Source organism: Nomascus leucogenys, chromosome 18 (genome assembly GCF_006542625.1).
Source record: "Nomascus leucogenys isolate Asia chromosome 18, Asia_NLE_v1, whole genome shotgun sequence".
In the NCBI taxonomy this organism is placed as follows: Eukaryota; Metazoa; Chordata; class Mammalia; order Primates; family Hylobatidae; genus Nomascus; species Nomascus leucogenys.
The window spans coordinates 23,206,039-23,229,136 of NC_044398.1; the positions used below are offsets into that span (position 1 = coordinate 23,206,039).

General features: G+C 41.2%; 1 protein-coding gene and 1 non-coding gene across 6 annotated transcripts; one reads left to right on the forward strand and one right to left on the reverse strand.

Annotated features, from left to right (window-relative positions):
- Positions 1 to 236: 236 nt before the first annotated feature.
- Positions 237 to 22,164, forward strand: NUDT13 (nudix hydrolase 13). Of its 5 annotated transcripts, none has more exons than XR_004026744.1 (9): positions 237 to 722; positions 4,339 to 4,430; positions 10,026 to 10,165; positions 12,179 to 12,313; positions 14,244 to 14,350; positions 15,458 to 15,583; positions 15,738 to 15,849; positions 16,961 to 17,152; positions 21,040 to 22,164. XR_004026744.1 is itself a non-coding variant. In XM_030798469.1 (9 exons), the coding sequence occupies exons 2-9, from the start codon at positions 4,348 to 4,350 to the stop codon at positions 21,238 to 21,240; spliced, it is 1,059 nt and encodes a 352-aa protein (XP_030654329.1). In that variant the 5' UTR covers positions 237 to 722; positions 4,339 to 4,347; the 3' UTR covers positions 21,241 to 22,164. The 5 variants fall into 5 exon arrangements, 4 of the variants coding, with proteins under 4 accessions (XP_030654329.1, XP_030654332.1, XP_012358416.2 ...); XM_030798469.1 differs by having other exon boundaries at positions 16,998 to 17,152; XM_030798472.1 differs by lacking the exon at positions 16,961 to 17,152.
- On the reverse strand, positions 16,403 to 16,530 carry LOC115831367. The gene has a single exon (XR_004026881.1). It is a non-coding gene; the product is annotated as a small nucleolar RNA SNORA11 (small nucleolar RNA).
- Positions 22,165 to 23,098: the final 934 nt, after the last annotated feature.

A 23,098-nucleotide genomic window follows, 5' to 3' on the forward strand; every position in this document is an offset into this window, starting at 1 on the left:
CTCTTCACATCTTGCTGCTGCTCACTCTTTGGGTCCATGCCACCTTTAAGAGCTATAACACTCACCGAAAGCTCCACGGCTTCAATCTTGAAGTCAGCAAGACCAAGAACCCACCGGAAGGAACCAACTCCGGACACACTGCTAGGAGACTGCTTCCAGTCAAATGGAATGCTCTTCCTCTGATCAAGAAATGAATCCTACCATAAGTTCAAACATATCTATACATACCTATACAGAGTCCCATCCTTTTAAATTGGAAGAACTTCATGAAATTTTAGAGCTAGTTCTAAAATGTGCAGAGAGAGAACTAGAGATGTACTAAAGTTGAAAGTTATTTGATTCCCAATCCTACTTCATCCTCTCCCCAGCCTCATAATATATGCCTTCTGTGTATGAGGGTGGACTTAATGACTTTATCTTTTTTTAATTAAAAAATGGATCTAATACTATTTTCTCCAAGGATACAGTAGTTCTCTTGGTAATAAGATCTTAGATGTTCATGCTTTTGACAATCATGGTTAACTTGCAGTTGGAGAACACAGCAGCATGCCTGGGAACTGAACTACAATTCCCAGAGTGCATCTCTAGAAGGATTCTGGGAAGTGTGGCAGAAGCAGCAATGGTCCCTCCGGGGAACGGAAGCCGTTGAACGTGAACATTAGGAGTTTCCTCTTCTGTGCTGATTCCTGAGGACCAGGAAGGTGCCCCGAAAAGAATTCAGAGTGAGTACAGTGAAACAGAAACCTGCTCAGCTTCTAAGTGCAGGAAGGACTTCACAGGGAGGCATGATCAGAACTTGAAAAAAGGTCGTGGTCACAGCATTTTAACATTTTAGCTTAATCTCTTCCTTTTTGCAGAAACCAGGGATATAACCATAGTTTTGCCTCATAACTGTGGAGCTACCTCAGTAACCACAGCTAATCATTTTCTGATACTTTTTTGGAGAGTCATTTAAAAATGGAACTTGCTAACTTCTCACATTGTGCCTTAATTTTTTTTTTTTTTTAAAGGGAGGAAAAATTATTTTTTAGAAACCAAACTATAAAGCAGGTCAGTGAGACCTTCAAAACTATATTCCCGTGGTTCCTCAGTTTTCCATATTTCCCCATCCCATGGAGGTCCACAGTCGTGGAGAAATGGACTCTAAAAAAGAGGTGGAGTATCACTCTGTTGCCCAGGCTGGAGTGCAGTGACGCAAGCTCCGCCTCCTGGGTTCATGCCATTCTCCTGCCTCAGCCTCCCGAGTAGCTGGGACTACAGGTGCCCACCACCGCGCCCAGCCAATTTTTTTGTATTTTTAACAGAGACGGGGTTTCACCGTGTTAGCCAGGATAGTCTCGATCTCCTGACCTCGTGATCTGCCTGCCTCGGCCTCCCAAAGTGCTGGGATTACAGACGTGAGCCACCGCGCCCGGCCTAAAAAAAACTCTCTTAAATACTAGGGAACCTGGCCTCTTCACGGTGGAAGTAACCACTAGATTCAAGATGGGCTTTTTTGTCACGCTGTAGTACTTTATAAATTAATCTTTCTTCTGGAAAGATGAACAGGATAAGAAACATGTGTGAATCATTTGTTATGGGGAGTTCAAAGAAACTATTAATGTTAAAGCACCTTACCTCATCATTTAGTAGTTGGGTAAGACTGCTATTACCTTTCGTCTCTATCAAACATTGTACTTTTAAAAAAATAAATAGCTCTGTGACCATCAGCTCATGAGTCAGCAGGCCATGATAATCTACAACTGGCTAAGGTTAATTTAGTAGCAGAAACTAGGCAAAACATCAGGCAGCAGTTCCCAAGGTCCAAGAAACTCACCAAATGAATTCCCTTTGGCTCGCGCAATATGGTGAGGTGTTTTGGGGAACAGTGGCATGGAGGTAGCCTCATTAACCAGTTAGTCTCAGGAACTACTATTTTATTAGGCTTTTCTTTTGTCTTAAAAGAAGTACACATGGCTATTTTTTTTTTTCAGTACAGAAAAATGAACAAAGTAAAAATTACAGCCACCTTTTTCAATGTTTATCTTCATCCCACTCCCCCAAATTAGTCACTCTTAACAGTTTGGTATGTATACTTCTAGTCATTTGAAAAATATAAATAAGACGAGGGGCGGTGGCTCATGCCTGTAATCCCAGCACTTTGGGAGGCCGAGGCAGGCAGATCACCTGAGGACAGGAGTTCGAGACCAGCCTGACCAACATGGAGAAACCCCGTCTCTACTAAGAAAAAATACAAAATTAGCTGGACGTGGTGGCGTATGCCTGTAATCCCGGTTACTCGGGAGGCTGAGGCAGGAGAATCGATTGAACCCGAGAGGTGAAGGTTGCAGTGAGCTGAGATTGCACCATTGCACTCCAGCCTGGGCAACAAGAGCGAAATTATGTCTCAAAAAAAAAAAAGAAAAATATAATTAAATACATATAATTTATGTATATTGGTATGTCTGTGTCCTTTTCTGTATAAATTAATTAGGTCATGTTAACCAATTGTTACCTGTTTTTTTCTCCAGCTTTATTAAGGTATAATTGACAAAAAAAGTATATATTTATAGTTTACAATGTGATGTTTTGATACAGGTATACATTGTGAAATGATTAAATCTAGCAGATATATTCATCACCTCACTTTTTTTGTGTGTGTTGAGAACATTTAATATCTACTTTCTTAGTAATTTCCAAGTATACAATACATTATGAACTATAGTTACGATACAGCACAACAGATATCCAGAATTTATTCATCCTAACTGAAACTTTGTACACTTGGACTAGTATCTCCTCCAATTCCTCCCTGCTTTGTTTACTTAATAATATGTTCTAAGTCTCTCTCCCTGTTACTATATATATATTTTTTTCACTGTTCTTTTCTATTTGTTCTTTTTCTTTTTTTTTAAGACGACATTTTGCTCTTGTTGCCCAGGCTGGAGTGCAACGGTGCGATCTCGGCTCACTGGAACCTCCACCTCCTGGGTTCAAGTGATTCTCCTGCCTCAGCCTCCCAAGTAGCTAGGATTACAGGCATGCGCCACCACGCCCGGTTAATTTTGTATTTTTAGTAGAGATGGGGTTTCTCCATGTTGGTGAGGCTGTTTTTGAACTCCTGTCCTCAGGTGATCCGCCTGCCTCAGTCTCCCAAAGTGCTGGGATTATAGGCATGAGCCACCGCACCCGGCCCTCTATTTGTCCTTAAGTCATGTATTAATCCATTTTATCATAATTTTCAGTTAACATTCTTGTACATATCCTTTCCTTCCTAGGGCAAATTCCTCAACATGGAATTGCTGAGGAAAAAGAGAGGCTTATTATTTGACACTTTAATAGATATTTCCAAATCAACCTGTAAAAATATCATACCAGTTTACATTCTGAGTGGTGTATGAGCCAGAAATAATGACTTTAAATACATTTTTTCTAGTATATCACACTAGTTTTGGGGTTACTAAAGTAGGAATAATACTTTTAATAATCTCCTAGAGTGCTTTGCAACCCACATATTGCATACTGCCTTCTGTGAAAGCTGGCTATATATATGTTTTCTCTCTCCTGCTAGAGTTCCTTGATGGCAGGGATTTTCATCTTTTACATTTTTGTGTTCTTTAAGGGACCCTGAATAAAGTCAGTACTCAATAAATATTTTGTTGAATGTCATTTGCTAAATATATTTTACCCATGGCTAGGACATAGATTGTAGCCAAAACTGTCCAAGGATTCATCATCATTGATTCATAATTATGCAAACAAGAAGTAGGACTAAATTTTAGATGTTCCTCGGTCATTTAGTGTCAAAGCTTGCTTTCCTCAGACATAGTGAAAAGGGTGGTTGGTTATTTAACTGTAATGAATTCTTGACTTTTTTTACTGCCAATGTGAGAGGTACTTTTCATGGGGAATAAAATACTGATATACAATTTAAAGGGACCATCTCAGCCAGAACGGATTATTTAGTTACAGATTTTTTTTCTTTCCCAATGAGCTACAAAAAAATAGAAAATATCTTGGATCCATGTGAATTTGCATAGCTGCCTTCTGAAAAAATTTCCTAATGTGACTTTATATATTATCTACAGGATTCCTTCTACTTCCTTCTTACTCTAGGTGGGTAGAACAGGTTTCAGTTTTCTAGATTATGAAAGAAGTACTGAAATGTTGAGATCCCATAGCTACTTAGGAGTAGAAATGCAATGTAGAAACAAGATCACCTGACTCCTATTGAGTTTGTCTTTCCTTAATATTACAAAGTGATCCCATCCTGGCCTAAAGTATAACCCTCTTGGCAATTCATTACTTTAAATTTCATATTGTGACTTTTTTTTAAAACTCCTTTTTTTTTTTTTTAAGGAACTGACAATGTCCCTGTATCGTGGAATAGCTTGCAGGAGAAAATTTTTTTGGTGCTATAGGCTGCTGTCAACCTATGTTACTAAGACACGGTGAGTTTTAGCCAACCTGAGCTTTGATTATTCTGTTTGGCCCATTAAATTATTGTGATATTATGATTTTATATATATATTTAGGTTTATGATTATTATATATACATATTATATTTGTGTGTGTGTGTGTGTGTGTATATATATATATGTATTCATCCACGGTTTCTGGCTCATAACTCCTATGGTCCTTATTATAGTCTTTTGTTATAATGTGGGGCACTTTAGACCTTGGGGCAGGCCTCAGGAAACAAAATCTCTTTTACCTTCTCCTGTCCTCCTTTTACCTGCCCACGGCAGGACTCTAATCTGATTGCGGGTCCAAAGACCCTCATTCCAGAGAGGGTTGTGCCCCATACTCCGGAGGAAGGAAGGCTGCACAGGGAGGCCAAGGAGAACCTGAATAGACAGGCATTGCTGGGTTTCTGGTCAGTCTCTTAGTATGAAATCATAACCATTTTGTCCAATCACATTTCTACATGGTTGTCAATCATGCCTATGTAATGAAGCCACCATAAAAACCCAAAAGGACAGGGTTCAGAGAGCCTCTGGATAGCTGAACACATGGAAGTTCCTGGAGGGTGGCGCACCCAGGGAGGCATGGAAGCTCTGCACCCTCCCCCCACATACCTGGCCTAAATGCATCTCTTCATTTGTATCCTTCGTAATATCCTTTATAATAAACCAGTAAACATAAAAAAATATATATTTTTATTTTTTTAGAGATGGAGTTTCTGTCACTCAGGCTGAAGTGCAGTGGTACAATCTTGGCTCACTGCAGCCTTGATCTCCTGGGGTCAAGCGATCCTCCCACCTCAAACCCCCAAGTAGCTGGGACTACAGGCATATGCCACCATGCCTGGCTAATTTTTGTATTTTTGTGTAGAGACAGGGTTTTGCCATGTTGTCCGTGCTGGTCTGAACTCCTGAGCTCTGGCAATCCACCTGCCTTGACCTCCCAAAGTGTTGGGATTACAGGTGTAAGTCACCACACCTGGCCGAAAAATTTTAAACAAACTAAATATCCAATAATATCTAAAATATCTCACACACCTGAATATAAGTTCTATTAAGATCAGACTTTGTCTTTCCACTGTGGTACCCCTATTTCATAAAACAGTGCCTGGCACATGGTAGGCATGAAAGTACTATTGAATGAATGAACAGTAAGGGAGAAATTAAGTAAATTAAGGTACTATAATAGAATAATAAACATGTTAAAACTACATTGTTCTATTCTTGTCACTTCAGATGAAAAACTGTATTGAATAATATTTCATGAAGTTTCCTGTAAATAAAGTAGATAATCCCACCCCCTTCCCCCAAGAACTAAACTTCAATGAAAGGTAGAGTAGGAAAAAAAAATCTACAATAGCACATGAAGATGATAAAGAATTTTTTGTCTTAGCCTAGGGAAATTAGAAATCTGTGAATTTGAAATCACTAGCCTGCTTTCATACAGTTTTGGGGGTTAAATTTATACCATCTATGTGGTGTGGTTCTAGAACCCTTAACCTAAGAAATAATTTTTTTTTTCTTTTTTTTCTTTTTGAGACAGGATCTTGCTCTGTCACACAGGCTGGAGTATAGTGGTATGATCCTAGCTCACTGCAGCCTCAACCTCCCAGGCTGAATCAATTCCCCCACCAAGTAGCTAGGATCACATGCGTAGCTACTTGTACACCACCATGCCTGGCTAATTTTTTTTTTATTGTTTGTAAGATAGGGTCTTGCTACGTTGCCCAGGCTGGTCTCAAACTCCTGGGCTCAAGCAATCCTCCTGCCTTTACCTCCCAAAGTTCTGGGATTATAGGCATGAACCACCATGCCCAGCCTAAGAAATGAATTTAAGTAGTAATCTTGGACTGAAAATACCCCTGGGGCACCATGTAAATACAAATATAAAACTCCTTAGGAAGTATACCCTCACAACCAGTGATTCCTACATATAAAGCCCTATCAAGCATGAGTGCCTAGTCCAAAATTTAGAGGCATATGAAGGCTGGGTGCAGTGGCTCACGCCTGTAATCCCAGCACTTTGGGAAGCCAAGGCGGGCAGATCACTTGAGGTCAGGAGTTCGAGACCAGCTTGGCCAACATGGTGAAACCCTGTCTCTACTAAAAATACAAAAATTAGCCAGGAATGGTGGCGTGCACCTGTAGTCACAGCTACTCAGGAGGCTGAGGTGGGAGAGTTGCTTGAACCTGGGAGGTGGAGGTTGCAATGAGCCGAGATCATGTCATTGCACTCTAGCCTGCATGATAGAGTGAGACCCTGTCTCAAAGAAAAAAAAAATTTAGAAGCACATAAGCATATAATCCTACATGAACAAGAGCGAACAAACAACAAAATTGTGATACTTGTTTCAGATATTGTTGGACATTTAGGTTGTGTGTACTCCTTTAACAGACTACAAGAATTTTTTTTTTTTTTTTTTTTTTTTTTTTTTTTTTTTTGAGATGGAGTCTTGCTCTGTTGCCAGACTGGACTGCAGTGGCGTGATCTCGGCTCACTGCAACCTCTGCCTCACGGGTTCAAGTGATTCTCCTGCCTCAGCCTCCTGAGTAGCTGGGACTACAGGTGCACGTCACCACGCCCAGCTAATTTTTGTATTTTTAGTTAAGATGGGGTTTCACCATGTTGGCCAGGATGGTCTCGATCTCTTGACCTTGTTATCCACCCACCTCGACCTCCCAAAGTGCTGGGATTACAGGAGTATGCCACCGCACCCGGCCAAGAATATTAACATGATTATTGAATAGAGTCTAAAATTTAAGTATGTTAAAGTGATTAAATAAATCTCTATTTAAGAATGAATAAAAATAATGAGGCCAGGCACGGAAGCTCAACACCTGTAATCCCAGCACTTTGGGAGGCTGAGATGGGTAGATCACCTGAGGTCAGGAGTTCGAGACCAGCCTGGCCAACATGGCAAAACCCCATCTCTACTAAAAATACAAAAATTAGCCGGGTGTGGTGGCGGGCACCTGTAATCCCAGCTACTTGGGAGGCTGAGGCAAGAGAATCACTTGGACCCGGGAGGCAGAGGTTGCAGTGAGCTGAGATCATGCCACTGCACTCCAGCCTGGAAAACAAGAGTGAAACTCCGTCTCAAAAAAAAAAAAAAAAAGAGAAAACAATAAAAGTCTATCAATAACGAATATGATGTGAAAATATTTATATATGTTTAAGAAAAAAGGCTACAAATTAGTAGGTTTGATGGATTCTAAATATACTTATATATGTATTGATGTATAATAGTAATCGCTTAGAGAATTCCAAAGTGTAAACAGTGATTATCCCTGAGTGGTGGAATTTTGATGATTTCCTTTTCAAAAAATTGACAGTTGTATATTCTGATTATTAATGATTGACTATTTTTTACTGTTAAAATAAGGAAAAACAGTTTGTTTTAAAATAATCTAAATATTTTCAACTTTGATAATCATAGCAATTTCCATGCTATTATAACTGAAAAGGGAAAATAAATTTTTAAAAATAAGAGTTCCCGATCCAGAGGAGTGTAAGGAACTTTTGGATCTCAATTCCAGTTCCAGTGAGGCCCTGGGTCTAAGACCTTAACCTGGGTGTTTTTGTAGGTGTTTTGCTTTTTTAGGGTCATTAGGGCAAGTACAGGTTGTACCACTCTTTCTGTTCTTTTACGAAGGCAGCAGTGTTTGTTCTATTGTTTATATTTGGTAACTTCTGAGTGACACATGTCTCTCCTTTGACATGCATTGAGTCTTTGCCCCAGGAGGCTACAGTGACTCATAATAAGTTTAAAAATATCACAAGTCTTAAAAGATCAGGTTTCTTTTGTCTTCTATTTATAAAGAGCTCATCATAACCCCTTTTATCACAGTCAGAGTAGGTTCTGAAAGGTACCACTGGGGTGCATTTGTCTTTTTGCTTTTTATTTTCATGTTGAGCCAACTCTGCCTACTGGTATTACACGAGTTCTCAGATCCTACAGGAAATATCTGCAAACTATTTTTCCCACTTGACAAAAGAAGCCACTTTTTACCTGAGCATCTGTTTTAGGGCTTTTGACAGGCAAAAATGGCTAATCCCAAGGCCCCAGGGGAATTTGCATTCTGTCCCTGCTGATCACAAGGATTTGAAGGGAGAGACTCAGCCCACCCTTAATGAAGGTACTGGAAAACCCTGGTACTTACCCCATTACTGTTGCCTCTTTTTGAGAAACCAAGAATAGGAGGATGTTCCCTTTTTCCACATTTTCATTTTGGCTACTGAAAATACTATGGCTGGGCGCAGTGGCACACGCCTGTAATCCCAGCACTTTGGGAGGCCGAAGGCAGATAACTTGAGGTCAGGGGTTCGAAACCAGCCTGGCCAACATGATGAAACCCCGTCTCTACTGAAATACAGAAATTAGCCAGGCATGGTGGGGCATGCCTGTAATCCCAGGTACTCAGGAGGCTGAGGCACCAGAATTGCCTGAACCTGGGAGGCAGAAGCTGCAGTCAGCCGAGATCATGCCACTGCACTCCAGCCTGGGTGACAGAGTGAGACCCCGTCTCAAAACAAAAAGAAAGAAAGAAAATGAAAATACTGTCCTTATTAAATAGGTTAAGTATAGGTTTCATCAATGCTCCCTTTGTTTTCTTTTTTTTTTTTTTTTTGAGACGGAGTCTCGCACTGTCATCCAGGCTGGAGTGCAGTGGCGCGATCTCTGCTCACTGCAACCTTCACCTCCCAGGTTCAAGCGATTCTTTGGCCTCAGCCTCCTGAGTAGCTGGGACTACAGGCACGTGCCACCATGCCCAGCTAATTTTTGTATTTTTAGTAGAGACAGGGTTTCACCATATTGGCCAGGCTGGTCTCGAACTCCTGACCTCGTGATCCACCTGCCTCAGCCTCCCAAAGTGCTGGGATTACAGGCGTGAGCCACCACACCCGGCCAGGTGCTCCCTTTGCTAGAGATAAGGAGTTAATGGTATCTACTTTGGGATCTAGATGTTTGAAGTAAGGGTACGTTGAAGGTAAAATTTGTTCTTTATCTTCCCTAGATTGAATGAGGGTCACTGAAGATACAGTGTTTACTCTTTGTCTGCTGTGAAAAAGTCTGTTCCCATCTCTAGGTATTTTGTGGTTGATGTTTTATCACTGTACTTGTTTTCCTTTCACTCCACTGCATGTAAATTCTTGCCTCACAGTGTAATATTGGCAGAGTACCTTGAAGTTCAATTCAGTAAATATTTATTACCCTTGAAGTTCAATTCAATAAATATTTATTGAATCGAGCCATTCAATATGCTAACTACAGAGATACAGAGCTGAGTAAAGCATACCTTCCCCTTAAGGAGATCATAGTCTCTCAGAGGAGACAGACAAATGAACAAATAAACCAATAGTGCAACCACAGAAGTATGGGTGAGGTACACAGTAAGACAAAGAAGGGAATGAACGATTATCTATAGCCATCTCAAACCCTTTTTGGAGCAAATTAGGTTGTAAATAAATAAAGGGAAATAACCATGGTAGGAGAGGGATGCAGTGGCAGCATTCTCAAAGATGAATGCTATACAGGTAACTAAGGGTGGTTTTGTAATGGTTTGATTATTTCCCAAATACAGGTATTTATTTGAACTGAAGGAAGATGATGATTCATGTAAAAAAGCCCAGCAAACAGGAGCATTTTACCTCTTTCATAGTCTGGCTCCTCTGCTTCAGACTTCAGCACATCAATACCTGGCCCCCCGGCATAGCCTGTTAGGTAAGTCCAGAGTGGACCAGTGGCGTTGACCAGCCTGTGGCCACTAAGCAGAATTCAGCCCATAATGAATTCTAAGAAAGATCCTTGAACTTTGGAGTCTAGATTTTTCAAAAAACTTTTGAGTCTCATGCTTGTATAACTGCCTCTGCCAACTAATAATTTATTGTATGAACTCTAGTTGTCCAGTCAAATATTATTTAGTGATGAAATGAACCACTAATGCCTTAAACCAAGGGTTGGTAAAACTGCTGTCGAAATTGTATCTGCTACCTGTTTTGTAAATTAATTTTTATTGGAACATAGCCATACTCATTCATTGATATATTGTCTATGGCTACTTTTGCACTACAATGCAGAGTTGTGACAGAGACTGTATGACTCACAAAGCCTAAAATATTTAATATCTCTTTCCAGAAAAAGTTTGCCAGTCTTTGCCTTAGAGCAGTGAATTCCAGCCTCCACGGAGGTACACACTGTTATGCTAATTAAGAGTTCCATCATGGCCGGGCGCCGTGGCTCACACCTGTAATCCAGGCACTTTGGGAGGCCGAGGCGGGCAGATCACGAGGTCAAGAGATAGAGACCAACCTGGCTAACACGGTGAAACCCCTGTCTCTACTAAAAATACAAAAAAAATTAGCCAGGCGTGGTGGCGGGCGCCTGTAGTCCCAGCTACTCGGGAGGCTGAGGTAGGAGAATGGCGTCAACCCGGGAGGCGGAGCTTGCAGTGAGCCGAGATCACGCCACTGCACCCCAGTGCGGGCGACAGAGCGAGACTCCATCTCAAAAAAAAAAAAAAAAAAGTTCCATCATAACTTCATTTTTACTAGAAGGGTCAAGATTAAAAGTGAATTAAAATGAATTTGCTTTTAGAACTCTTTTAGCATATTTAACTAAAGATATCCAAGCCATTGGGATTTGTCATTCAAAATGCAAACTTTGGCTGGGTTGGGTGGCTCATGCCTGTAATCCCAGCACTTTGGGAGGCTGAGGTGGGTGGATTGCTTGAGCCCAGGAGTTCAACACTAGCCTGGGCAACATAGTGAGACCCCGTCTCTATCCAAGAACAACAAATTAGTAGAGCCTGGTGGTGTCTCAAAGACAGAAAACAAAATGTGAACTTTCAGTTTTATATGAGTCACTATATACTAACTTCTGTATTGCCAGTGAATTTCTCCATAGGTCAGAAGTTGGAGTATTTGGATAGGTAGTTTCTAGCACTGCAGAAGAATCTGAGGACTCCATCAGAAGGCACTAAACATTAGAGATTTAGCAATGTTTATGTTGTATTATGGTTTTTGTGTGTGTTATGTTGTATTATGAACAAATAAATGAGTCCTTCATGAACAAATGTATAGGATTTCTTCCTACACAGCACTCATCTCTTAAGAGATTGGCATCTCAGATGAGTATTTTACTGTTGTCCACAAAAGTAGCACATTCTGGAGGTTAATTATAGAACCGGATTGGTCTTTACCTGCAGCCTTGAACTCCTTGGCTCAAGAGATCCTCCCATCTCTGCCTCCCAAGTTTTTGGGACTACAGGTGTGCACTTCACTGCACCCAGCTGATTTTATTTTTTGTAGAGACAGGGTCTTGCTGTGTTGCCCAGGCTGGTCTCAAACTCCTGGCCTCAAGCAATCCTCCCTGCCCCCCAGCCTTGGTCTGTACCATTTTAAGTGTGATACTTATTTTTTTTTCAATGACTTAATAAGTTAACTATCATGCATCTTACTAACGCGGGGATATTTTCCTTTCATGATACAGTCATAGAGTAATACAGTGTTGTACAAGAATTCCTTCTTTGGTCTAAAGTCCTCAGATTGCTAATGAGAAAACAGGCCTGGAGAGGTTAAATGGTTAGACCAAGGTTACATAGCTAATTAGCTGCAGCTAGAAGCCAAGTATACCCACTTAAAGCTGAAGTAGATGATTTTCTGTGAGTCTAATATGGCTGTAGTGATTTAATAGAAACCCTTGTGTTTTGCTTTTCTCCCTTCCCCTGTTTCTTAGAGTTGGAAAGGCTCCTGGGTAAATTTGGACAGGATGCACGAAGAATAGAAGACTCTGTGCTGATTGGATGCTCTGAGCAGCAGGAAGCATGGTTTGCTCTGGATCTAGGTTTGGATAGCTCCTTTTCCCTAAGTGGTACATAACATTATTCCTAACGGGTACTTCCCAGTGGTCTTCAGAATTTGGGATTTCACATAATGGTAAAATTTAAAGGAAAATTTGGGGAATACAAAAGGTTATCAACTTTCTATTTTTTAAAAAAGGACATTAAAAATACTGTCATCTGCTATCATCATCATTTAAATGAAAATAAAGGACATTTTAATGCCTTCTAAGGTGATAGGTACGTGAATGTTTATGGTATTAGTCTCTGTACCATTATACATTTTATTTTTTTATTTTATCTTATTTTATTGAGACAATGTCTTGCTGTTGCCCAGGCTGGAGTGCAGTGGTATAATCACAGCTCACTGCAGCCTTGACCTCCTGGGCTCAAGTGATCCTCCCTCTTCAGCCTCCTGAGTAGCTGGGACCATAGGCATGTACTACCATGCCAAGCTAATTTTTAATTTTTTTTTTTTTTTTTATAGAGACGGGGGTCTCCTTATGTTGCCCAGGCTGGTCTCAAACTCCTGGGCACAAGCAATCCTCCCTCCTTGGCCTCCCAAAGTGCTAAGATTATATGTATGAGCCACCACACCTGGCCTATACATTTTGTATATTTCTTTTTTTTTTTTTGAGGCGGAGTTTCACTCTTGTTGCCCAGGCTGGAGTGCAATGGTGCGATCTCGGCTCACCGCAACCTCCACCTCCCAGGTTCAAGCGATTCTCCTGCCTCAGCCTCCCTATTAGCTGGGATTACAGGAATGTGCCACCACGCCTGGCTAATTTTGTATTTTTAGTAGAGATGGGGTTTCTCCATGTTGGTGAGGCTGGTCTCGAACTCCTGACCTCAGGTGATCCGCCTGCCTCGGCCTCCCAAAGTGCTGGGATTACAGGCATGAGCCACCAAGCCCAGTCACATTTTGTATATTTCAATATTTCATAACAAATGTAAAAAACTTATGACATCATTTTTATTTCTTTCATGAATACAGGTGAATAAAAATGTTTCCATGTAGCTCTGGGTCCACAGACCTGCAATTGGGAACCACTTTGCTATTGGCTCATGGCTTCTGTCAGGCTTTCCTTCTGTCTTTAATGGTCTATGTGTAAATGTAGTGATGCTGGGATGAGGTTCAGATAGGAGCCATGAGGTCCCACTTCATCTCTTTTCCAAGGATAAGCTAATGCAAATGTTCTTGTTGCCCCGAAGATCTTGAGAAATACTATGTGCTAATGTTTCCCAAACTGGCCTGAATATAAGAATCACCTGGTGCTTGTTAAAACAAAAATAGAGATTGCTGGGCCTCACTCCATGCCAGCTGCTTTAGAATCTCCAGGTAGGGGCTTGAGAATCTTGCTTTTTAAAAAAATTTTATGTATATATTTATTTATTTTGAGATGGAGTTTTGCTGTCACCCAGGCTGGAGTGCAATGGTATGATCTCGGTTCACTGCAACCTCTGCCTCCTGGGTTCAGGCGATTCTCATGCCTCAGCCTCCCGAGTAGCTGGAATTACAGGCGCCCACCACCAAGCCCGGCTAATTTTTGTTTTTAATACAGACAGGGTTTCACCATGTTGGCCAGGCTGGTCTTGAACTCCTGACCTCAAGTGATTCACCCTCCTCGGCCTCCCAAAGTGCTGTGCCTGGCCTTTTTTAAGTTTTAGAGATGGGGTCTCGCTGGAGTGCAGTAGCTATTCACAGGTAAGATCATGGTGCACTGTATGTAGCCTGGAACTCCTAATGGCCTCAAGGCCATCCTCCTGCCTCAGCCTCCTGAGTAGCTTGGACTACAGGCACACACCCCCACACCCAGCTAAGAACCTGGATATTTTTTACTTTCTCCAGTTGAATCTTACGAGGCAAGTTTGGGAAACACTATTTTAACAGGATAGACTGGAGAGAGGCCCTGAGGCAGAGTTTGTCATTGTTTAATTTCATTATCTTTTCTAATTTTTTAGCCTCCTTACACAAACCTGAAATGGAGACAGAGCTCAAGGGGTCTTTCATTGAGCTGAGAAAGGCTCTCTTTCAACTCAATGCAAGGGATGCCTCCTTGCTGTCCACGGTAGATTCTGATTTCTCGTTCTGTAGTAAATTTAGTAGAGCAGTATGTGTGGGCAAATCCATGTGTACATACACAAGGCTAGAGTGACGTTTCACTTCTTCTTTTGCAGATTATAGTCCTTTCTACAAACACTGGCAGGACAATGTGCTGTAGGAAGATTGCTTATTCTTCTTTCTTCTGCCCTTGTTTTTGGCAGAACCACTGTCAAGATCATTGTCTCCTAAAGACATGCAGATCTATGGCAATAGGATCTGTCAGCCTCATAAACATTTTTAATGACCCACATAGCATGACATATATAGTATCATGTTTTCCCTAAGATAAATTACTTTACATTGCTTTAATGACTTGCCCTCACAGCTTTAGATTTCACTTGCTGAAGTATTTTGATTGTGCATTTAATTTAAAAAGAAACCTCTGAACATTTTTTTAGTTGCAAAAAATTCCAACTTTACCAGGGAAAAGAACATTTTGGGGTGTTCAACTATACTGAGAATGTTTTATTTTTAAGCTGGTTAGTGAATACATGGGTGTTCATTTTATTACTTTTTTTTTTTTTTTTTGAGAAGGAGTCTCGCTCTTTCACCCTGGCTGGAGTGCAGTGGCGCGATCTCGGCTCACTGCAGGCTCCGCCCCCCGGGGTTCACGCCATTCTCCTGCCTCAGCCTCCCGCGTAGCTGGGACTACAGGCACCCGCCACCTCGCCTGGCTAATTTTTTGTATTTTTAGTAGAGACGGGGTTTCACCGTGTTAGCCAGGATGGTCTTGATCTCCTGACCTCGTGATCCGCCCGCCTCGGCCTCCCAAAGTGCTGGGATTACAGGCGTGAGCCACCGCACCCGGCCCATTTTATTACCTTATAAACTTCATATGTTTTAAATAATAACACATTTAAAAATATGCTTTCTTTTATTCTGATTTCTGATGCTAGAGGAATATGTTGTTAGTTTACTTGTCCTAAAATTTAAACAGTAACCATTTAAATTACATGAGCTGGAAAGAGATTGGCATTTCCCTGTGAGTTGTTCCAGACACTAGGCCCAGTGCTGTTAAAGATGAGCCCTGCATTCTCTCCAAATGAAACCAGGCCCATCTTTGTGTTCCTAGGCTCAAGCTCTTCTCCGCTGGCATGATGCTCATCAGTTCTGCAGCAGAAGTGGGCAGCCCACCAAGAAGAACGTGGCTGGCAGCAAGCGTGTGTGCCCTTCCAATAATATCATCTATTATCCACAGGTAAGTATTGCTGTAAGAGGACAGTAATCCAAGAAGACTGTGCACTGCTTTGTCCTGGGGAAGGAAGCCTGTGCAATTCCTTAATTACACATTGCTTTAGTTCACTGGCAGGGTCCAAAGTGCCAGCATCTCAGTTTCCATTCCCCTTTCCTAGATGGCTCCTGTGGTGATCACGCTGGTGTCAGACGGGACCCGATGCCTGCTTGCCCGCCAAAGCTCCTTTCCCAAGGGAATGTATTCTGCCTTGGCAGGTTTTTGTGATATAGGTAAGGAGTTTAGGGGATATACAGGTGACACTGGAAGATATACAACCTTACTAATACAATCTTCTCTGTCTTGTTGCTATAGAGCTTGAATTCCCAAGCACATTCTTTTCTATCATGTCAAGAAAACTGCTTTCTGGCATTTTATATATATATAATTTTTTCCATTCCTTTTTTTTGAGATGGAGTCTCACCCTGTTGCTCAGGCTGGAGTGCAGTGGCGCAATCATGGCTCATTACAGCCTCAACCTTCTGGGCTCAAGCAATCCTCCCACCTCAGCCTCCTGAATAGCTAGGACTACAGGCGCAGGCTACCATGCCCGGCTAATTTTTAAAATTTTTTGTAGAGACAGGATCTCGCCGTGTTGCCTAGGCCAGTCCTGAACTCCTGGCTTCAAGTGACCTGCCTGCCTTGACCTCCCAAAGTGTTGGGATTACAGGTGTGAGCCACACTATTTTTTTAAGCAAATTTTCAAACATAGGAGATTGTTGAAAGAATTATACAGTGAACACCCATACACCCACTACCCAGATTCTATAATTTTTTTTCCTCTTCACATGTAGGCATTTGTTTGTAGGGAGGCCACAAGCTTTGTGCCTCTCATCACAATGACCCCAGATTCCTGTTGGGTGTGTTATAAACAGAGGAGCCATTCTTTAGGCCCCCTGCTCTGAGCACACCCCTAGATTCCATAAATTTTTACTACACTTACTTTATCACAAAGCTATCCATCTATCCATTAATTAATCTATCTTATTTTTTGATGCATAGATTGAAGATATTAGTACACTTCTTCCTATTTGAGCATGCATAACATTTGCTAGAATTCAGTATTTATTTACAGGTTGGTTTTTTCTCTAGTCTGTTGGGGTCAAATTTGCAAATGGTGAAAAGTGGAATTTTATGAAAGCTGAGGGCAGTAGTCCCTCCTACTGTCACCCTTACTTTAGACCTAGCAGGCTTAAGCACTGTGGTTCAACACACAGCTCTGGACCTGATTCTTATTGTTGGAATGACTCAGAGTTTTAGGACACTCCCAGGAGCATTTCATTGAAACTTTGGAGCCAGTGTTGTGCACCTTTCTCAAATGGGCTGTCTGTATCACCCTTCTAGCTACAGGGCTGTCCTGAATTAATCTGAGTGCTTGTAGGTGAAAGTGTGGAAGAGACCATCCATCGAGAAGTTGCAGAAGAGGTGGGATTGGAGGTGGAAAGCCTGCAGTACTATGCATCCCAGCACTGGCCCTTCCCTAGTGGCTCACTCATGATTGCTTGCCATGCAACTGTGAAACCAGGGCAGACAGAAGTAAGTTCTCATGTTCCCTTATGCTGTGATATTTCTTTTGCTTTATCCAACCTGCTCGTCAGCAAGTACTTATTAAACACTTGTCTAGTCCAGCATCGTCTAGATTACATAAACATTTGTAAAATATGATTTAGGGCTGAGCACGGTGGCTCATGCCTGTAATCCCAACACTTTGGGAGGCTGACGCGGGTGGATCACTTGAGGTCAGGAGTTCAAGACCAGCCTGGTCAACATGGCAAAACCCCATCTCTACTAAAAATATAAAAATTAAGGCCAGGTGCAGTGGCTCATGCCTGTAATCCCAGCACTTTGGGAGGCTGAGGTGGGCGGATCACGAGGTCAGGAGTTCAAGACCAGCCTGGCCAAGATAGTGAAACCTCATCTCAACTAAAAATACAAAAATTGGCTTGGCGTGGTGGCAGGCACCTGTAGTCCTAGCTATTTGGGAGGCTGAGGCAGGAGAATCGCTTGAACCTGGGAGGTGGAGGTTGCAGTGAGCTGAGGTCACGCTACTGCACTACAGCCTGGGCAACAGGGCTAGAATGCGTCTTGAAAATAAATAAATTAATTAATTAAATTAAATATTATTTATGCCCTCAAGGAATTTGCAACCTAGTAAGGAAGCAAATAATCTCCATTCTCCCTTGCATATATGTCAATCATGAGACAATTTATTTTATTTATTTATTTATTTTTTTTTGAGATGGAGTCTTACTCTGTTGCCCAGCCTGGAGTGCAGTGGCGCGATCTTGGCTCACTGCAACCCCCACCTCCTGGGTTCAAGTGATCCTCCTGCTTCAGCAGAGAAGTATATACCCTTGAAATTATCAAACCATCATCACTATCAATGCCATAAACTTATTCATCACCTATAAAAGTTTCCTCCCACCCCTTTTATTTTTCTCCCACCCCACTTTTTTTTTTTTTATTTTGTGGTAAGAGCACTTGATGTGAGATCTATTCTCTTAGCAAATTTTTATGTGTATAATATAATATTATTAATTGTAGACCCTATGGTGTACAAGATCTTCAAAACTTATTTTGCATGACTGAAACCTTGTACCCTTTGACCAGTGGCCACCCTCCCTTCAGCCCCTGGCATGCAACTTTTTCCATTTTCCCCTCCCTTCAGCTCCTGGCAACCACCATTCTACTCTCTGCTTCTATAAGTTTGACTATTTTAGATTCCACATGTTAAGTGTGATCAATGCAATATTTGTCTTTCTGTGTCTGGCTTATTTCACTTAGCATGTCCTTTGGGCCCATCTATCTTGTTGCAACTACAGGATTCCCTTCCTTTTTAAGGGTGAATAATATTCTATCGTAGTATATACCACATTTTCTTTATCCATTCATCCATTGTGAATAATGCTGCAGTGAACATGGGAGTGCAGATATCTCTTCAAGATCTAGATTTCAATCCAGAAGTGGGATGCTAGATCAAAGGGTAATTCTATTTTTAATCTTTTGAGGAACCTCTATATTTTTTGCACCAACTTTTTTGCACCAACTTACATTCCCCCCAACAGTGTAGATGGGTTCCCTTTTCTCTACATCCTTACCAATACTTGCTGTCGGTTGTACTTTTTTAATGGTAGCCATTAAAGAAGGTATGAGTTAATAGTAGCCGTCAAAGAAGGTATGAGGTTTTCATTTGCATTTCCCTGATGATTAGTGATGTTGAGCACCTTTTCACATACCTGTTGGCCATTTGAATACCTTCTTTGGAGAAATGTCTATTCAGATTCTTTGCCCATTTTTAAATTGGCTTATTTATTTCTTGGTATTAAGTTGTAGGAGTTCCTTATATATTTTGGATATTAACTCCTTATTAGATATAGGGTCTGCAAATATTTTCTCCCATTCTGCAGGTTGTCTCTTCACTCTGTTGATTGATTCCCTGACTCTGCAGAAGCTTTAGTTTGATAGAATCCCTACTTGTCTATCTTTGCTTTTCTTGCCTGTGCTTTTGGTGTCATATCCAAGAGATGATTGCCCAGTCTAATGTCTAGAAATTTATTCCTTTATGTTTTCTTCTAAGAATTTTATTGTTTCAGGTTTTACATTTAAGTCTTCAATCCATTTTAAGTTGGTTTTTGCATATGATGTAAGATAAGGGTCCAGTTTCATTCTTTTGCATGTGGATATCCAATTTTCCCAACACTGTTTATATGAGACAATTTATCTTTTATTGTCAGGACTTAAGAGTATCTTACATATAGTAGGCACACAATCAGGCATCATTTAATGACTGACTGCAGGACTGGTCTTATTGCTCAAGTCAGTCAGGATGCTGGGAACTAAAAATATAAAACTATAGGAACTTGTAGTTGAAAGAAACTTAGATGTTGTCTTTTTTTTTTTTTTTTTTTTGAGCTGGAGTCTCACTCTTGTCACCCAGGCTGGAGTGCAGTGGCACGATCTCAGCTCACTGCAACCTTCGCCTCCCAGGTTCAAGCAATTCTCCTGCCTCAGCCTCCCGAGTAGCTGGGATTACAGGTGCCTGCCAGCATGCCTGACTAATTTTTGTATTTTTATTAGAGATGGGGTTCCACCATGTTGGCCAGGCTGGTCTTGAACTCCTGATCTCAGGTGATCCTCCCACCTCAGCCTCCCAAAGTATTGGGATTATGGGCATGAGCCACCACGCCCGGCTAGACATTGTCTTATCCAATCTCATCTTGCACTTCTCCAGCATCCCTGACCGATGGTCTCTGCCTGCCAAAGTTTGCCTATTGTATGTTTTGGTTTTTACAGAATATCTAATCTATTTCAGCTTCCTCGGGATGAAGTTCGCGTTACTTTGCTTCTTGCAAAGATGAGACTATGCTTTTGACTATCATTAACCCTTATCCTTTAAAAAAAAAAAAAAAAAAGTGGCCGGGCACAGTGGCTCACGCCTGTAATCTCAACACTTTGGGAGGCCGAGGCAGGTGGATCACCTGAGGTCAGGAGTTCGAAAACAGCCTGTCCAACATGGTGAAACCCCGTCTCTACTAAGAAATTAGCCGGGTGTGGTGGCGGGTGCCTGTAATCCCAACTACTCGGGAGGCTGAGGTAGGAGAATCATTTGAACCTGGGAGGCGGAGGTTGCAGTGAGCCAAGATCACACCATTACCCTCTATCCTGGGCAAAAAGAGCAAAACTCCATCTCAAAAAAAAAAAAAAAAAAAATTTGTATGTTTTTTAATTGAAAAATTTATACAATCAATAGAGACACAAGGAAAAATAGGTATTATTCATAATTTATTCTCAATGTTAACCACACTTAACATTTTAGTATTTGTACTTCCAGGATTTATTTAATGTATCTTATCTTTTTTTTTTTTTAATATGTTAGAAATATATTTAACTCGGCCGGGCGCAGTGGCTCACACCTGTAATCCCAGCACTTTGGGAGGCCGAGGCGGGTGGATCACAAGATCAGGAGATCGAGACCATCCTGGCTAACACGGTGAAACCCCGTCTCTATTAAAAAATACAAAAAATTAGCCGGGCATGGTGGCAGGCGCCTGTAGTCCCAGCTACTCAGGAGGCTGAGGCAGGAGAATGGCGTGAACCTGGGAGGTGGAGCTTGCATTGAGCCGAGATAGTGCCACTGCACTCCAGCCTGGGCGACAGAGTGAGACTCTGTCTCAAAAAAAAAAAAAAAATATATATATATATATATATATACACACACATATATATATATAAAACTCTCATTTCTTAATTATGCCTCTTTTGCTTCTGGGCAGTATCTAGAACTGACTTTCACCTAACCTGAAGATCCCAGGTATTATCTTCTAAGATTGCTTAGTTCTAGAATCATTTTCTGACCTTTGGCCATAGTATTCTAAATTTTGTAGCTCCTGACCTTACATCTTTTTCTTCCTTATGTCTTTCAGATCCAGGTGAACTTGAGAGAATTAGAGAAAGCTGCCTGGTTCAGTCATGATGAGGTAGCTACAGCCCTGAAGAGAAAGGGCCCCTATACTCAGCAACAGAATGGGACTTTCCCATTCTGGCTGCCCCCTAAGTTAGCCATCTCCCACCAACTGATTAAGGAGTGGGTGGAAAAACAGACCTGTTCTTCCCTGCCTGCTTAGCCCAGATCAAGTCACTTAGATCGCTCCTTGGTATTCCTGAGGGACAAACTAGAGATCAGTTGACAAAGGAGAAGTGACAAAAGACAAGCTGCAGAAGGACCTCAGAAGGGCAGAGGGTGAGCCTACAGTAAGACACTTCTATCAGCAGTGTTAATGGAAGAAATTCCTACCAATGGGCAATCAAAAAAGCCAGCGTGAGAAGAAAACTGATGAGCTGTCAACTGTCAAAAATCAGGGGTAAGGAGGAAGCATTAGTTTGGATGTAGGCCCTTGTTCAGTCATTTTCTCTAAGGCCTTGGAAGCAAACATCTGGCATATGGCTTGTTAATGTTGTGTTTACACTAACTGCCAAAATGTGCCTGTTGTAAGTCTGGTTAAAACTTTTATCTTAGTATTGAAAATACATAGCAAGTTTCAAGTCATTACTGAGTTACTTGTTACCCTTACAGAATTAAGAAAAATTGCACAGTATAACATTTTTAAATTCATGTACAGGTGCATTCTAGTTACATGAACATGGTAGTTAAATAAAAGTCATAATTAAGTCATTATGACTCAGAGTACTTTATAATAAATCAGATGCCATGAGGCTCTGTTGAGGAAGTACAATCCCAATGGGACTCCAGACAGTAAATCTTTTTCGCTGTTTTCAGCTCTGTCACATGCTCAGTTTGTGACCCAGGGAAAAGACTATTGCTTTGCCATGCCTGTTTTCCTAAATAAAACAGTTGCTGGCATTTGCACATCCACAATGTGTTGATTAACAAAGGGATTGGTGGAGATAAACAGATGCCAAACCTGACCTATTTCTTAAACTTTATGGAATAAACTAAATTTAGGATTTCTCATCATTCGTATATGATGCCATAAGGGAGAAGAGTTTATTTGGGGAAAATAAAATAAATTTCCACACCTTTGTTCTGATGTCTTTTTCTGTCCTATGAATTGAGAAAATTTTACAAGGTGAGAATTTGGGGGTAGGGGAAAGTATCCCTACTGGTGACAATTAAACATTTAAGTCCAGGTTTCAAGTCAGTGGAACAACTGAAGCAATGTGCAGGAGAAATGTTAGAGGTCTTGCTGAAAAGAGGAAATAATCATATCTTCAGAAGATTCTAGGGACTAATTTGTGATTAAAGACAAAAGCTCCAGAGACCCTAAGGTTATTTACACGTCAAAGTCCCATAGGACTAAGTCCCCAAGTCCCACAGGACTAAAGAGATTCTAGAACTAGAAAAGTTAAAGCACTGAATTTCCTTTTGATCTCAAAAGGTCATTGCTCTCTCCACTGCCAGCAAACCATCATTGCTTTGGGGAAATCAAAGTGCCTTCATCAGGAAATGTTGAGGGATAATATGTGATGGGACTTGATTGTCTTGTTAGATTGGCAGCTTGCCTTTACCTGGGCTGAACCCAGCATGCAGAAGGGAAAAGCACTCACAAAAGAGAGGTCCTGAGATTTCTTCATATCTTGCAGTTAGAAGAAAACAGTTCAGGGTCCATGTGTGTTACCATCTCCCAATCTTTTCTATCTCTATGTGGGTGTGTTTGTGAGCACATGTGTACACATCACCAGTCTGAAAATACTGATAGAAAGGGGAGTGTGTGGAATTCCTGGTTATGAGTTTCCCAAACTTACCATGGAGTAACTGTTTGTTTTTTGATTAATGTGTTTTTGGAAAAGAAAAGAAGAGAGTGGCTAACAGCAGGAGCTGCAACGTTGAACTTTGCTTCTCAGTAGTGAGTGGGAAAAGAGCTTTGCTGTAGAACCCTAAGGATATCTGAAAGCTGAGGCAGAAGAGAGCAGGCTTGGGATACTGAAAATGGCAGATAAATAAAAGAAACTTTGGTACAGGGC

Excerpts from the sequence above, each read along its gene's own strand:
- NUDT13 (XM_030798469.1), top strand. The coding sequence starts at position 4,348 with ATGTCCCTGTATCGTGGAATAGCTTGCAGGAGAAAATTTTTTTGGTGC. Across the intron at positions 12,314-14,243 it reads TAGCTCCTTTTCCCTAAGTG|CCTCCTTACACAAACCTGAA; the intron begins GTACATAACATT and ends CTAATTTTTTAG. Across the intron at positions 15,584-15,737 it reads ATATCATCTATTATCCACAG|ATGGCTCCTGTGGTGATCAC; the intron begins GTAAGTATTGCT and ends CCCCTTTCCTAG.